The 14,506-nt window shown below is 39.5% G+C and overlaps 1 protein-coding gene across 6 annotated transcripts in view; it reads right to left on the bottom strand.

Annotated features, from left to right (window-relative positions):
• The window catches only part of ARHGAP6 (Rho GTPase activating protein 6), a 182,239-nt gene that overhangs the window by 14,494 nt on the left and 153,239 nt on the right, over nucleotides 1-14,506 (bottom strand). For all 6 annotated transcript variants that reach the window (XM_081197003.1, XM_081197002.1, XM_081197005.1 and 3 more), the window contains exons 4-8: nucleotides 8,477-8,733; nucleotides 5,795-5,990; nucleotides 3,646-3,701; nucleotides 2,718-2,868; nucleotides 875-1,023 (exon numbers count right to left, since the gene is read on the bottom strand). In XM_081197003.1, the coding sequence (XP_081053129.1) occupies nucleotides 875-1,023; nucleotides 2,718-2,868; nucleotides 3,646-3,701; nucleotides 5,795-5,990; nucleotides 8,477-8,733 (809 nt within the window). The remainder of the gene's footprint in view (nucleotides 1-874; nucleotides 1,024-2,717; nucleotides 2,869-3,645; nucleotides 3,702-5,794; nucleotides 5,991-8,476; nucleotides 8,734-14,506) is intronic.

A 14,506-nucleotide genomic window follows, 5' to 3' on the forward strand; every position in this document is an offset into this window, starting at 1 on the left:
TCGACTTCCAAAAGAAATCTATAACCAGAGCACAAATAATCCAAAGGAAATTGTGTACAATATACTTTATCCATTATTTAAAATTAAAGTTTACAAAACTATTGAAAAGATGAAATAGGAATTGCTAATTTATAATAAAATTTACTGAGATTAGTATGATTTAGGGAAGGAGAGAGGAGTTAAACACAGCAAATGCTTTATTTCCAACTAGAATTTATTTATATATGAAATTTAATCAAAAGATTCGGGTTGGAATTTTCATTTTAAAGCATTTCTTTCCCTTTTTTTGTTCGCAATGCAGCAAATATCAAAGCCACTTTTGAAAAATCACTTATTTTGTTATTAACAATAAAAAATATTAATAAGCATGGAAACTGTTAATAAACACAAAGATCATAGAATCATAGAATCATAGAATCATAGAGTTGGAAGAGACCACAAGGGCCATCGAGTCCAACCCCCTGCCAAGCAGGAAACACCATCAGAGCACTCCTGACATATGGTTGTCAAGCCTCTGCTTAAAGACCTCCAAAGTAGGAGACTCCACCACACTCCTTGGCAGCAAATTCCACTGTCGAACAGCTCTTACTGTCAGGAAGTTCTTCCTAATGTTTAGGTGGAATCTTCTTTCTTGTAGTTTGGATCCATTGCTCCGTGTCCGCTTCTCTGGAGCAGCAGAAAACAACCTTTCTCCCTCCTCTATGTGACATCCTTTTATATATTTGAACATGGCTATCATATCACCCCTTAACACCCCTTAAAGATGCTGTACCGGAAAATGAAGCAAATGGGGGCGGAGGGGATGATTCATTTCTCTGTTCTTCAGAGCATCCTCCAGAAATAGCCATAGAAAAAATGAATGATCTGAACTTACATCCTGGCTGTCTTGGTCTATCCTGTCTTCTGCATGGCTTGCTACAGTCGCAAGGAACTGGAGGAGTCGATGTAAGGTGTCACAGTTGCAGGGAGGTAGAAGATAAATAAGAAGTTGCAGGGTGCTTAGTTGTTCATGGGGCTCTAATACTAAAAGAGAGGGGGGAAAGCACTCTAAGGAATGTGCTCACAGTTATGTACACAAGGACAGGCATGTTACATATCTCTCAACTGACATGATATTCCTATATAATTTATATCAAGTGAAATTAAATACAGGCAGCCCCCAATTTGCTCCTGTTCCACCCCACTCCACCCCATCACACTCTCTTCCAGGTCTGAAAACAGCCCATGTGTGCATTGTCGCATATTTTTTGAACACAGGCAAAACTGGTGTTGCCTGTACAAGAACATAATCTAGAGCTGAGCCAAAACATCTCCCTTTTTCTCAGACAGTTTCTGAGAATTTTCTCTCATTTCGCTAGAAGAAAAGGCCACTTCACAGAATTTTCTCTGACTATTCTTCATCACTGGCCACCAATTCCTCTCTTCTCCCATGACCTGGGATAATGCTAGGTTTGAGCCATTGTGGGGAATGCAAAATGGTAGCCAGGCTGCCACCATGGTTGCTGCAGTTGTCACTTGTTGAGAAAAGAAAATAAGCTTCACCATTGTCACTGATAATATCGAATCCCGTCCCTGAGAATAGGAAGAAAAAATTCAAGAGGCATTCGTGCACAGCTCTAGTCTAGAAAAAAACAGGATTCACATCAACTTGATGAAGCAACAGGTATATTCTAACGGAGTTCATCTCAGGATAACATGAAATCAACATTTGAGGAAGTTTCTAGAGAAAATTCAACTATAGATCACATTTTTACTCTTATTCTAAATCAGTGAGTGGGGCTGAATACAGTATTGTCTGCATTGTGTACAAGTGGACAAAATCATACATTGTCTCTCACATTAGTTCCAGGTAGACAATGGATCCAATATTCCACAAGTGGGAGGCAAGCTTACACAGCAAATCTTTCCCTTCCTCCATTCTGCTCTCCAACACTTGCACTCCCAAAAAAGCTTCTCTACAGGGTCAGGGGTCATTCAGGGAGTAAGGGTTGTGTTGTAAATGGCTGCAGTAGATAGGAGGCATTACTGAAAAATCGGTGAAGAAAATTGTGCTCTGCAGGGCTGCAGGAAGGAAAGAAATGAGAGACCCGTAGTCTGTACTTGTGTTTCACTTGCACAATGTTGGCTACAACCCCAAGTGCTTGGCACTACTATTTAAAGATTGGGAAAGCATAATAGCTTTACAAACTGCAGTCAATTTGCATGCACACATGATGAACATTGGCAACTGGCCACGCTTGAGATGCAGTCTAAAACATCTGGACGGCACTAGGTTGAGGAAAGCTGCTTAGGATTAGCCATAGAGGTTCATCAGGAACAGGCAATAAGTGTAACGGGAATTAATGGCAGAGCCAACTTTTCTTTTGCCAACTTAAGAATATAGCCATCATCTATTTCACGCTCAGAAATCAAAATACTTTAACTTTTGTGTCCTCCCAACTCTCATTTTACACACCAAGAACTGATTACTTTATCTAGGGACTTCATCCTTAGCCCATACTCAGAACTCCACCCATTAAACCACATTAGGTACTTGGCAGCTGTTTTAAGTTTCCCGCATTTCAAAAATTTAACAAAGAAGTGTTTAGGACCCAACACACATTTTAAACAGGTTCATTTAGGAACAAATCATTTCAACTGCACTTTTACACCTTACGCAGAGTTTGTGTGGTGTAGGTTTTTAAGGAATCTGTAAAGGAGGAGGTTGCTCTGCTTACGGAGAGTATTGATGAAAGGAGTGTAAAGCTCCCTAGTCAGGAGTGGATCAGGCATGTCACGAAGAAATTCCTTTAACAATGCAGCCACATCATGAATGCTGTGTTCTTCATCCAACATTACATCCACACCACGGTCAAACTCTTCGCGTAACTGGAAAAATCAACACAAAGGGAAAAGGTCACATCTAGACATCTACATTATTAATCTACAAATCATAAATAAGGGGGGATGATGCATTAGGTTAATACTTTGGCCGCCAGTTGGAGACTGTGCCATGTTCCACATCTGCTAAGAAAACAGTATAATCTGAAGAAATGGACCAAAGTCTGTATTGTTTTAAGGTGAAATGGAGTGATTTCAGTATTATTAACAGTCAAATGGACACTTTTTGTTAATGATTTCAACGTACACTGTTATTTCATTGTAAGGGACCAACATTCAATTTTGCAGAAACCCTGTTAAGTTTAAATTTAAATTTAAAAAAAGAAAGTTTAATTAGACAGTACAAAAATGAAATCCTTTATGAACAATACCCTAGACCATGTCATTGGTTACAGTGGTCCTTATAAAGCAAATCTTATCCCTTGTGGGTTTTAAATGGATCTTAAAGACCTCTTTATCAGTGCCTTCAGCAACTAATTTGATCTGAATGGTTGAACTCCACAAGTTTTGCCCAACTCTCTTAATTTTATATTATGCAGTATTAGTATCAGTATCAGTCTTCATGGCTTTTAGCAATGTTTCAAAATATTGTTCTGAGATTTTTGTGGTCATAATTTCCCCCCTAGTATGTTTGATATGTGGCTTGTAAACTGCTTTGTCTAGAAAAGTTACAAAGGCATTATTGTTCTCTTAGACTTTTTAAATATCAGATTCTCAGTATGCGTTAAAGAAAGGGGGAAAAAGGAAGGTGCACTATAGTCTCACCTGTCTTACTCTCTTTTTTGAGCTACCAACTCGGAATATGCCCACTGTCTGAAGGCCTGAAAAATACAACAAATCACTTCTTTCATTATTTAAAGCTTTGGTAGAACATGCATTATCAGAGCATTTTTACATTTTCTGCAGCAAACATCCTATGAATAACTGTAACAACACTCAGGGGCTATCACTCCTCCTCCCCATCCACCCCAAACATAAAACCCAAACTTGTCTACAATTCAGAAAAAGGTAGAATTGGTGAGTACTTTCCTCAGTGAAGCTTGCTGTTATGCATCAATGATTGCTTTTCAGCAACTCGGTGGTAACTATTTAAGGGTGACACTAGAGGGAAGTCTAAGACCTATCTTAACCATAACACACATGTCTCAATTATATAAAAATACTTCAGCCTCAGCTCACTAATGTAGGCATAAAAGTTAAGTGCATAGAGAAAAAAGTTGCCTATGGATGAACTTAGTATTGCACTGGCTCATGCGCTGCTTTCTCCCTGGCAACAGCAGGAGGCTGGAAATGGTAAATGTAGATGTGAACAACTTGCATCCCAGAATTTTAAAAAATGCTAATTTGAACACCATTTTAGTTATCTCTTAGTCACAAAGGACAGATACTTCCCCTTTCTATCCTATGACTGTCAGCAGCTCAGGATGTGTATACACTAGAATATTAATGCACCCGTGACGGGGTGAGCTCCCGTTGTTCGGTCCCAGCTCCTGCCAACCTAGCAGTTCGAAAGCATGTCAAAGTGCAAGTAGATAAATAGGTAAATGGCGGGAAGGTAAATGGTGTTTCCATGCGCTGCTCTGGTTCGCCAGAAGTGGCTTAGTCATGCTGGCCACACGACCCAGAAGTTGTACGCTGGCTCCCTCGGCCAATAAAGCGAGATGAGCGCCGCAACCCCAGAGTCTGCCACAACTGGACCTAATGGTTAGGGGTCCCTTTACCTTTACCTTTAAGGATACAGGTGGCACTACTGAAATTTCATCAATGCACCATGACAGAGTTATATACTTGGTAAAACACACTTGCTTTTTCTCAAGTAGCATGGGAAACCAAAGTGGCATTATCCATGTCTGTCACAGATGTATAATCTGCCTGCAGCACTTTTGGATCTTTTAGATTTAAAAAAAAGAATGAAGGAATAGGCTACATGAAGGTAAAGCTGAAGTAGACATAAGGTTGGAGTAGGCATAAATACAAGTACAAATTTTGCCTTCTGCTGTGTTGGATGGATACGGGTCTCCCAACAGATCTGCAACTATAATTTGAAACTTGTGGAGAATGTACAGTGGTACCTTGGTTCTCAAACGCCATGGTACTCAAACAATTTGGAACCCAAACACTGCAAACCTGGAAGTAAGTGTTCCAGTTTGTGAACTTTTTTCAAAAACCGAACATGCTCCATTTTGAGTGTTACACTTCTGTTTTGAGTGTTACGCTGAGGTCTGTCTGTTTTTGCTATTTATTTTGGCTCTTTTTTCTTTTGTTTCTGTGACTGTGTGGAACCCAGTTCAGCTACTGATTGATTGTGTGACTGCAGTATATTGTTTATTGCTTTCATTTTATGGATCAATGGTCTTGTTATATAGTAAAATTCATGTTAAATTGCTGTTTTAGGGGTTGTTTTTAAAAGTCTGGAATGGATTGATCCATTTTGCATTACTTTCTCTGGGAAAGCGCACCTTGGTTTTGGAACGCTTTGGTTTTGGAAAGGACTTCTGGAATGGATTAAGCTTGAGAACCAAGGTAGCACTGTAATCCATTATGTATTGAAATGTCCCCTTTATGAGGGTCCAAAGGAAATAAGATTTTTCAAGTTTAACAAGAAGTTCTGATCAAGTAATTATCTACTTTTTGTCAGGAGTTATCTGTTTGTGACATATAAAACATCACTGTTCCCTTTAGCATGCTAAGAAACTTTAAATGGAAAAAAGTTGTGTTGGGGTTTTTTATTGTATTGGGTAAAAGGTTTTAGTATAACTATACTGTCTTTTAATTGTTATCTTATTATTTATCTTTATTTCATTGTTTGTATATCTGAAGTTTTATTTTAAAAGTCGTCAAGGCCAATGGCTAGTACAATAAATACAAGATGGTCTGTCGCCTGCCTTTCATTGCCAGGTTGAATCATACTTACCATGTTTTTCTAAATGCTGGCAGCAGCTGTCCACAACTCGAGGAACCTGCCTGTAAATAGGATTAAGGCTTAGTTTCTTGTCCCTGGACTTTTCTTTTTTGCTCTGGGCTTCAGCAGGCAATGACAGCTGTAGGGCTTCTAGCAGTCGAGATTGACTGTCATCAAGATCCGTAATGGAGTCCACAGACATTGCACCCTGCAACATACACAAAGACATACAATCAACATGGGTGTTGGTGGGAGAGAATTCCATTTGTAGTCTTCCTTCACAGCAGAGATAGCCATGAATAAAAATAGCTCCAAAAACACATGGGACAGATTCTTACATAAACAGAAAACAGGAAAGTCAATTCTGAATCAAGATGGTGTTCTGAAACGTGACTTTGCCCTATTCTTGGCATGATGGGTCCAAACTACACTGATTTGGATGCCTCTGAAGATATCATCACCCAACTCAACACAAGGATTCCTGAGGGGGAGGCAGTGATCTTCATTTGCGTTTGGACACCAGGGACCATTCTGAATTAAGATGGTGGACTGAAATGTGACTTTGGTGTGACTGCACCTGATTTTTGGTGTGATGGGTCCAACCTGCGCCAGTGTGGATGCCTCTAAAGACATAATTGCCCAGTTTGATGTAACTTTGCCCAAATTTGTCCTGGGCCCAAACCAGTCTGTTTGGATCTTCTCACCCAATTTGGTGGGGCAGCTCACAACTGCGCCCATTTGGATGCCTCTTGAGATATTGTAACCCAACTTGTCATGAAGGTTCCTGAAGTGGAGGTGGTGGTCTTCGTCTATGTTTGGACATTGGGTACCATTTTGAATCAAGATGGCAGACTGAAATATGACTTCTGTTTGACTTTGCCCAATTTGGTGTGATGATTACAAACAAGGTTTTCTGAGGTGGAGGAAGTTGTTTTGATGATGTTAGAATACCATTGGATGCAATGAGCCATGCTTTCTGCTGTATGTGGGTGCACAGTCCCAAAATTCACAAATTACACTATCCATTTAAAAATCACATTTGGGGGGGGGGGTGTTATTCCAAGTTCCAGGCAGTGCCCAGAATTCCCTGATAGCACCTTACAGAACAGAAGACTATACTTCTACTATAATAAAACACAATAGCCATTTTTAGAAGGGAAAATTGCTTTATTCCTTGGACAGGCCAACAGAGGCATCTGCTATTCATGGGCACAACCAGTCCAATAGAAAAAGTGTACATAATGGAAGATACTGCCTTTCAGGACAAAGCATAAATCATTAAACCATTTAAAGGCAAAACTACAAAGCACAACATACAAACATCTCATTCCATACCAGCAATAAAATAACAGTTAAAATTACATCTTATGAGGGTAAACAACATCAGCATTGCATTACCACCACAATTAATCAAGCGGGTCTTTAAGACTCATTTGAAAACAATAAAAAAGAACTAAATATACCTCCACTGGGAGGAAGATTCACAATGAATGATGGGGCCACCACTAAAAAAAAAGACTATTTTTTGTGTTCACAAAGGTGAAAGACCTTACGAGAGGGTCCATGATCAAGGACTCTGCCACCAGATCTATGGGCTGGGCATAGGCCTTCAAAAGTCTAGTCTCTAGCTAATTAGGACTTTAAATTGGGCCTGGAAATGTTCTAGCAGCCACTGGAGCTGGTACAGAATCAGTGTAATATGCTCCAACTTTGTGAATATTATTTTCTGGATGATGTCCTAGTAGAAAATACAGGGAGGAAAGAATTATAAACATCGGTTTTTCATTTTGAAAGGAAGAAAGCCCACCAAAAATACCACTAATGGGCAGCACAAACTGCCTATCCTGTATCTGTTCAGGGAGGAAAAACCTTTCTCTTAATTATCTTGTGTAAAGCATATGGATGTGTGACTGATTCCTGACTGACAGTGGAGAATATACACTGGCATAAAATAAAAATCTCCAATCGTAAGATTCTATATCTGTAATGTCACAAGTGTTATTCTATAAGTAAAGGAAGCCATAGTCAAACAATATGCGTAAATAAAATGTGTGGCTTCAAGCTAGTTTAGATAACTTGAAATCTTGCCCATTCCTTCGTGACTTTTTTGGTTAGTCCTAATAACAGGTTGCATGACTGTGGGTTTTAGAAGTTTTACTCCAGTTATTTTTATGAACCTCAATAGGGGTTTTTTTTTAACCTATCAAGGAAAAAGCAATTTAACTTATTCCGATGCTATTTTTTAAAATGTTAGAATAGAACCAGGAGTCTAATTACACAAGGTTTTTTTTTATTATATTTTGAGGATGAAATGAGTAACTGGATGAACAAGAGTCTCATAAGCACGTAACCCATCTACAATAAACAGCTTCTTCTTTTTTAAAGTGACTGAGTGCTTTAATAATTTGAGAAAGACCAACCAGAATCTGACTGGGGAAAAGGAAAGTTTCCAAAGAATCCTTGTGTCCCCTGAGGTGTTGGCAAGAGACTTGTGTCCATTTCATTCTCTCCCACGAACAGCTGGGAATGAGAGATGACCATTAAAATTGCAACTACTATCAACTGAATCAGGGCTGACTTTAATTTAACTATGGAAGACCAGCTCTGAGATTTTAACTTCTGTAAGAAAGGCAGCGCCTGGGAAAGTCCCATAAAAGCCTGCAGCTCATGCAAATCCACTGATAGAAAACTTACTCTCCTCCTTGCTCGTGGAGCTGGTTCTGGTGTGTTAGGAGAAGTAGATTCGTTTGGTGTTTCCGAGGTGGAGCTAAGAGATGAGTTACTGCTTGAGAGTTCTTTGTTCTGTCTTTTACTCCCAAATGGTAAAAGGGAAGGTACAAATTCTGAAACATCCCTCTGTTCTTCCCTCTGAGTATCTTGTTTCAATTTGTAGGCCCGATCATTAGCGATCACTTGTGATAAAGGCATTCCAAAAGCCTGGGGTACGAATTCTGGAAAACAAAAAATTACAAATTACTTTTTAGATTTCAAGTGCTGAGGCAAACAAACTCAAGAGGGTCCTTTTTACATTTTATAATGTCACTGAACACATTAAAATGGATTCCACGAATCCCAGGCAACAGATATTATTGTACGAAGCGGAGAGTTATAATTTTAAATCTGCTCGGTGAGTCTCCACAAAGTCTCAGAAGCAGTTGTATGGGGACGTGTCAGAATAGGTGGAGAATGGTGGGTAGGAGAGAGGTAGAAAAGAGATTAGGAGGGGGATAGGGAGCTTGAAGACTCAAGTATTAAGAAGGGTTTCCCTCTAATGACCTCAAAGCCCATGTGATTTGTTGAAGGATGGCTTCTAAAGAGTAGGTGATTTATTTTAAGCTTCAGGTGTTATGTGTGCAAAAAAATGGCAGCTATGCAAACTTGAACCCAATTATTTCCCCTCATCGTCTACCAAATATCAACAGTTGTTGTTTTCCCCCCAACATACACACAGACACGTGTTCTGCTCAATTCAATTTGTGTATGTATAGTTTTACATCGTGATTTAGATTTCTTTTGACTACTGCGAAAGTACTAAGCATAATAGGAAGTTATATAAAATTGTAAAAGCAGCAAAATACAGAACAAACAATGCTTGAAAAACATTTCTGAAAAATAAAGAACATGCCATTTTACATTCGCCAGGAGAATTCCCTCTTTTGGATAGGCAATTACATACCAACGTCACTACTGAAATTGTTTGAACAATTCAAACATAAACAGAAAGTAACACTTTATATTATCATAGAATGAGTAGAAAGTAAACATGGGAAAAGAATATATCTATTTTTCTGGCTATAATAAATGAAAAAAATCAAATATTTATTCACAGCAGTGCATCTTTTCCTGGAAGTAATGAGGAATGGAACAAGACAAGGATCAGCACTCCACAAGGTATAGCAAAACAGCAGTTCCTATGATACACAGAACCTACATAGCCAAATTGGGAAGTTCTCAGTTGCTGAAATGATGATCAAGGGAGATATCCACATTGTCCTTCCAAAGAAAAAGCCTAATTATAATGCAACAAGAACCCTCTGCCTCAAATTAACTTTAAAGCATTCAAATGCTCCGATACTACACATACACTATTTTATTATCTTCTCTTGATAAGAGTTCAAGGATAATATTTTACTGTATCATATTTCAGAGAGTGTGGTGGTGCTTAGAGCCATCTCAAGGATAAAATGTTTTAGGAAGAAAGGAACTGGGACTAATCTGCCAACTGATTGGAAATCTTGAGAACCATTTATTCATATAACAATGACATTGTTTCTTCCTTAGTCTGAAAACACTGAATCTTCTTCTTGGCTACAAAGGTGAAAAGATTAAAATCTCTCTCTCTCTCTCTCTCTCTCTCTCTCTCTCTCTCTCTGTGTGTGTGTGTGTGAGAGAGAGAGAGAGAGAGAGAGAGAGAGAGAAATGTAGTGAAGAAGAGGTGAGGAAGACCTAAGAATAAGCTGTAAAGCTTCAGTTGCAGTAGCTAGCTCGGTTTTAAACTTCAATTTTTATTTTTTTTCTACATCTGCTGCAATGTTGTTTGTCCTCTTGAACTGAGCCATGCAAAACAATAAATGAAAAAAACTATTCAGATTTTAGAACTATTCCTCCTTTTAATTAAACAGCAGGCACTGATGTCAAAAATATCAAAACAAGGTTGGCGTTAACGCCTTGCAGCAGCCCTTTCCTTATTTTGTTTGAAATGACCTTTAAAGATGACAGCATTTATTTAGCCACTGAAGCTGTTTCACCGACAGAAGGAAGGAAAGATTCTGCTTGGCTTTTAAAGGAATGGAAGCACCGTTGGTTTCTGTTCAGTCTTGAAGTATTAGAGAGCACTAACAATATATCAAATAGCAGGAAAATGTACTGCCAAGGGATGGAGTGATGCAAATAGCTGTGAGAAGAGGGATGGTCACATCACGAAGGCACTGAAGGCTTCTTTTTCAAACTGCAATAAATTTGTTTTGCTCTATATATTTCCTAATAAGAATATACATGGGGACAAGAGAGGGCTTTTTATTAGAATAACCATGCTCCCACCCAAAACCTCAAAAGTCTTCAATTTTAAGCTTTCATGTCTTGCTCAAAGTGGTTCAGAAGGAAAAAGCAGGCACATCCACACAATTGTTTGTTCAGTTGTGGGGCATTATTACAGAAGGCTATCATACCCATTCTACAAAGATACAGTATAAGACAGAGTTGTGTGGTTGGGACAGAAGGGAATTTGTTTTGCCTCCATTGAAGAGAAATCTACCTTACATACAACAACCTTTCCTGCAGTAGTAGTCACTGTAATCAACTGAGCCAACTTAAAAGAAGACGTGATTTAAAATCATATAACTACGGATGCTCACTTCAATTTCTAATTTGTTTCTTATTTGTTCACATGGTCCAAGAGTGTGTCAAAGCAGAAGTCAAAAACTCCTAGGAAAACGAGAAGCTCTTGGCTCACAATTCATTCATCCTGAGGAATCAAGCGATTATGTAAGCAGGGAATGGATAACCTGTGCTCTCCAACCAGATGTTAGTTCCATCATCCTTGACCAATTATCATGCTTGCTGGGAATGATGGGAGTTGGAGTCCAGCAAGAGCTGGAGGACCACAGGAGCTGATGTCAACAGAAGGAAGGTGATTACTTCTGGTCTGCAAAGTCTCACGTTCCCAAAAGAAGCACAGTGTGACTTGCGTATAGCCCACGATGACCAGCACAGTAGGCGTGTGATCAAATACTTTGGGATTCCTAGAACTCTCTGTCAGTATAACAACCAACAATACAGTGGTACCTCAGGTTAAGTACTTAATTCGTTCTGGAGGTCTGTTCTTAACCTGAAACTGTTTTTAACCTGAAACACCACTTTAGCTAATGGGGACTCCTGCTGCCACCACGCCGCCAAAGAACGATTTCTGTTCTCATCCTGAAGCAAAGTTCTTAACCCGAGGTACTATTTCTGGGTTAGCAGAGTCTGTAACCTGAAGCGTCTGTAACCTGAAGCATATGTAACCCGAAGTACCACTGTACCTCTGAATTACCGCAACAATAGTTGTGTAAAGAAGCCCTTGCTTAACGAAAGACAACCGTTTATGAGCTTCTCCGCATAAAATCATGTCAAAGTAGGGTTATGAAACATAATCTAAATCTAAAACCGACATCCTCCCTGATGTCAGTAAGTGCCTCCTCACTAGTCCCCAAGAACTAAACCAGAGGCTTAGTATAAAAAAGTGAGACAGCTGCGAAGCAGCGCTTGCAGGCAGGCGGAATTAGGAGAAAGCCACGGTAAATGAGAACACTCAAGACACATCTGTGCTAGGACGCCTACACGTGCTGTGCCGTACTGAGCCGAATGTTTGTTTTGGATGTGTTGCCTGGCAATGGAAGGCATTCATTTTATAAAATAAACTTCTGAAAGGCTTGTTAAAAAACACAATTGTGCGAGCACAGAAGAGAACATTTTTTCAGCTCGCTGTCAAGCATAAAGGGGAAGGGTGGGGGGTCGGGGGTTGGCTACGAAGGCTGCTTAGGACGGCGTGGGTTGACCATGAATCAAGTCACTGCACTGTACTCACATCCTCACAGAGAGGAACAATACTGAGTGGTTCATTGTGCTGCACAAAGGAACACCCCACAAAGAAAAATGAAGGCATAATCCACTTGGAAGGCAAACCATTTTTCAAGTGTTTTTTTTTTCATGTTTCACGTACATACTAGCAGTTCCACTGAAAGAATGCTCACTCCCAGTAACCAGCTTGGGACAGCTTACCAAAGCAAAATACCGTGGTCTGAAAAATGTTAAGGCCAGCAGAGAACCTTAAGGTTACCAAGGGACCAATCTCAGGGAGCGTGAAGTCCAGATATGCACTCAATTTCAAGGTGACTTTCAATATGACACGGACTGCTGGCATATGTTGACAGGACTGGAAAGAGGGACATTCCAGGATGATTTATGCTCAGAAATGAAAAGAAGATTCTGTACCAACCAAGAAGGAAGACTAAATTAACGGATTGTGCCGAAATGGCATAGCTTTATAAAAGACTGGGGGAAATGTGTGGATTATTTGAAATGTCATCGTACACATATAAGCTCACTAGCAGGATTAACTTAAACCAAACAGTTTATGATAAAAGATCACTAGGGATAAATTATTAATTGCAGTAATGAAGGAGATGCAGTGATACAAATTTAAAAAATTATAAGAAATGGCAAAAGGAGTGGAGGAAAGTCAAAAATACATATTTGTTGGGAAATACAGGATTGTTTTTATGTCAAAATATCTCTGAAAAAATGAATTATTTTTTTTTTAAAAAAAGGAGAGAGGGACATATACCGTCACCTCAATGGTACCTGATTCTGTTCTGACTGCATTAACTAGTTGCTGCTTGAAGCTACCTTGCTATCTGTTTTGGTGTTTTTAGTTGACATTCTAATTTTGTCTCAGTCATTTTATTGCTGCGTCATTCATTGTGTGGTTATTTTTAATTGTTAACTGTCTTGGGAGCCATCTGGAAAGCCAGACAAAAAGATACAAATATAAACAACGAATAAAATAATCTGTGGCAGCCACAAAAATAACCTCGATGGTACAAAGCCTCATCAAGTGAATCCACCACACCAGGAAGCTGCTTATTAATATACCCTGCGCATGCATGTGGGCGAGAGCAGTCTTTGGGTGTCATCAAGAGCCTGGTTAGTTCCACCTGCCTTATCCCACTCCTCCATTCCAGGAGAAGTTGTTGCTGGAACGAACTGCAGACACACACACACCATAAAACCCACGGCAAGGGTGCCATTCCATTTATCCCTGGAAAGAATGTCCCTGGTTGGGAGGCAGGGGATGGTGTCAGAGGCTGACACAGGTGGGTTAGGAAGGTCAACCAGGGTGTGAAGTGGGCTACCAAACCAGTTTGTTGCATTTTGGAAAACCCTCATCATTGAACTAATTGTTTATGGTGCCTTTAATAGCCATGCAGAGGTTTTGATTTGCTTCGTTTTTTGAAACCTCCCCCCCCCCACAGCTCTACATTACTAAGGACTTATTGCAACACTGATGTGTTTTGAAATGTACTGCTGAAGTGAGTACTGAAATGCTTATTTTTTTTTGCTTTAATATATTGCTGCTGTTGTTTGCTTTGTATACTGCGATCTGCCCTTGAACACAAACTTCCTTTGTGGAAAGATAATACACAAATAAATACTTCATCCCAGTGAATTTATCTTCCTAAAAGCACGCTAACACTTTTAAATTGTGAGCCACACAAACTTGCACCAGGGAGGGGGATCGTATAGCTCACCTGATTCCTCTTTAAGGCAATTTAGGAAATCAGTAAAGACTGTATTATATTTGTAATACTTTTAAGAATGCATATCGTATAGGAAAGCAGTCACACTAAGCAAGTGCATCCCTACCAAACCCAGTTTTAGCTAATCATAAGAATAGTGTGCTGCCCAAGACCACAAGTTTTCAAAATTTATGCTGAGTGCTACAATTAATAACAGTTTAGGCTGTTTTTGATACCCTCTCCCCTAAACAATGGAGAAGGACTACACTTGGGGCAGATTTAGAAGGCTGTTCAGGGGGCACTTCTCACAGGCTGTCTACTCAAGTGGTGTGAGTGATTCTGATCAGATCCATGCATGCAAATATTTCACCTTACACAGCAGAGATAAATCAGGACAAATATTTGTATCGAAGACATAAAATGGGGGGAAATGTAAGTAAAAATGGGG

This window comes from Podarcis bocagei (genome assembly GCF_964188305.1).
Source record: "Podarcis bocagei genome assembly, chromosome: 6".
Taxonomy (NCBI): domain Eukaryota; kingdom Metazoa; phylum Chordata; class Lepidosauria; order Squamata; family Lacertidae; genus Podarcis; species Podarcis bocagei.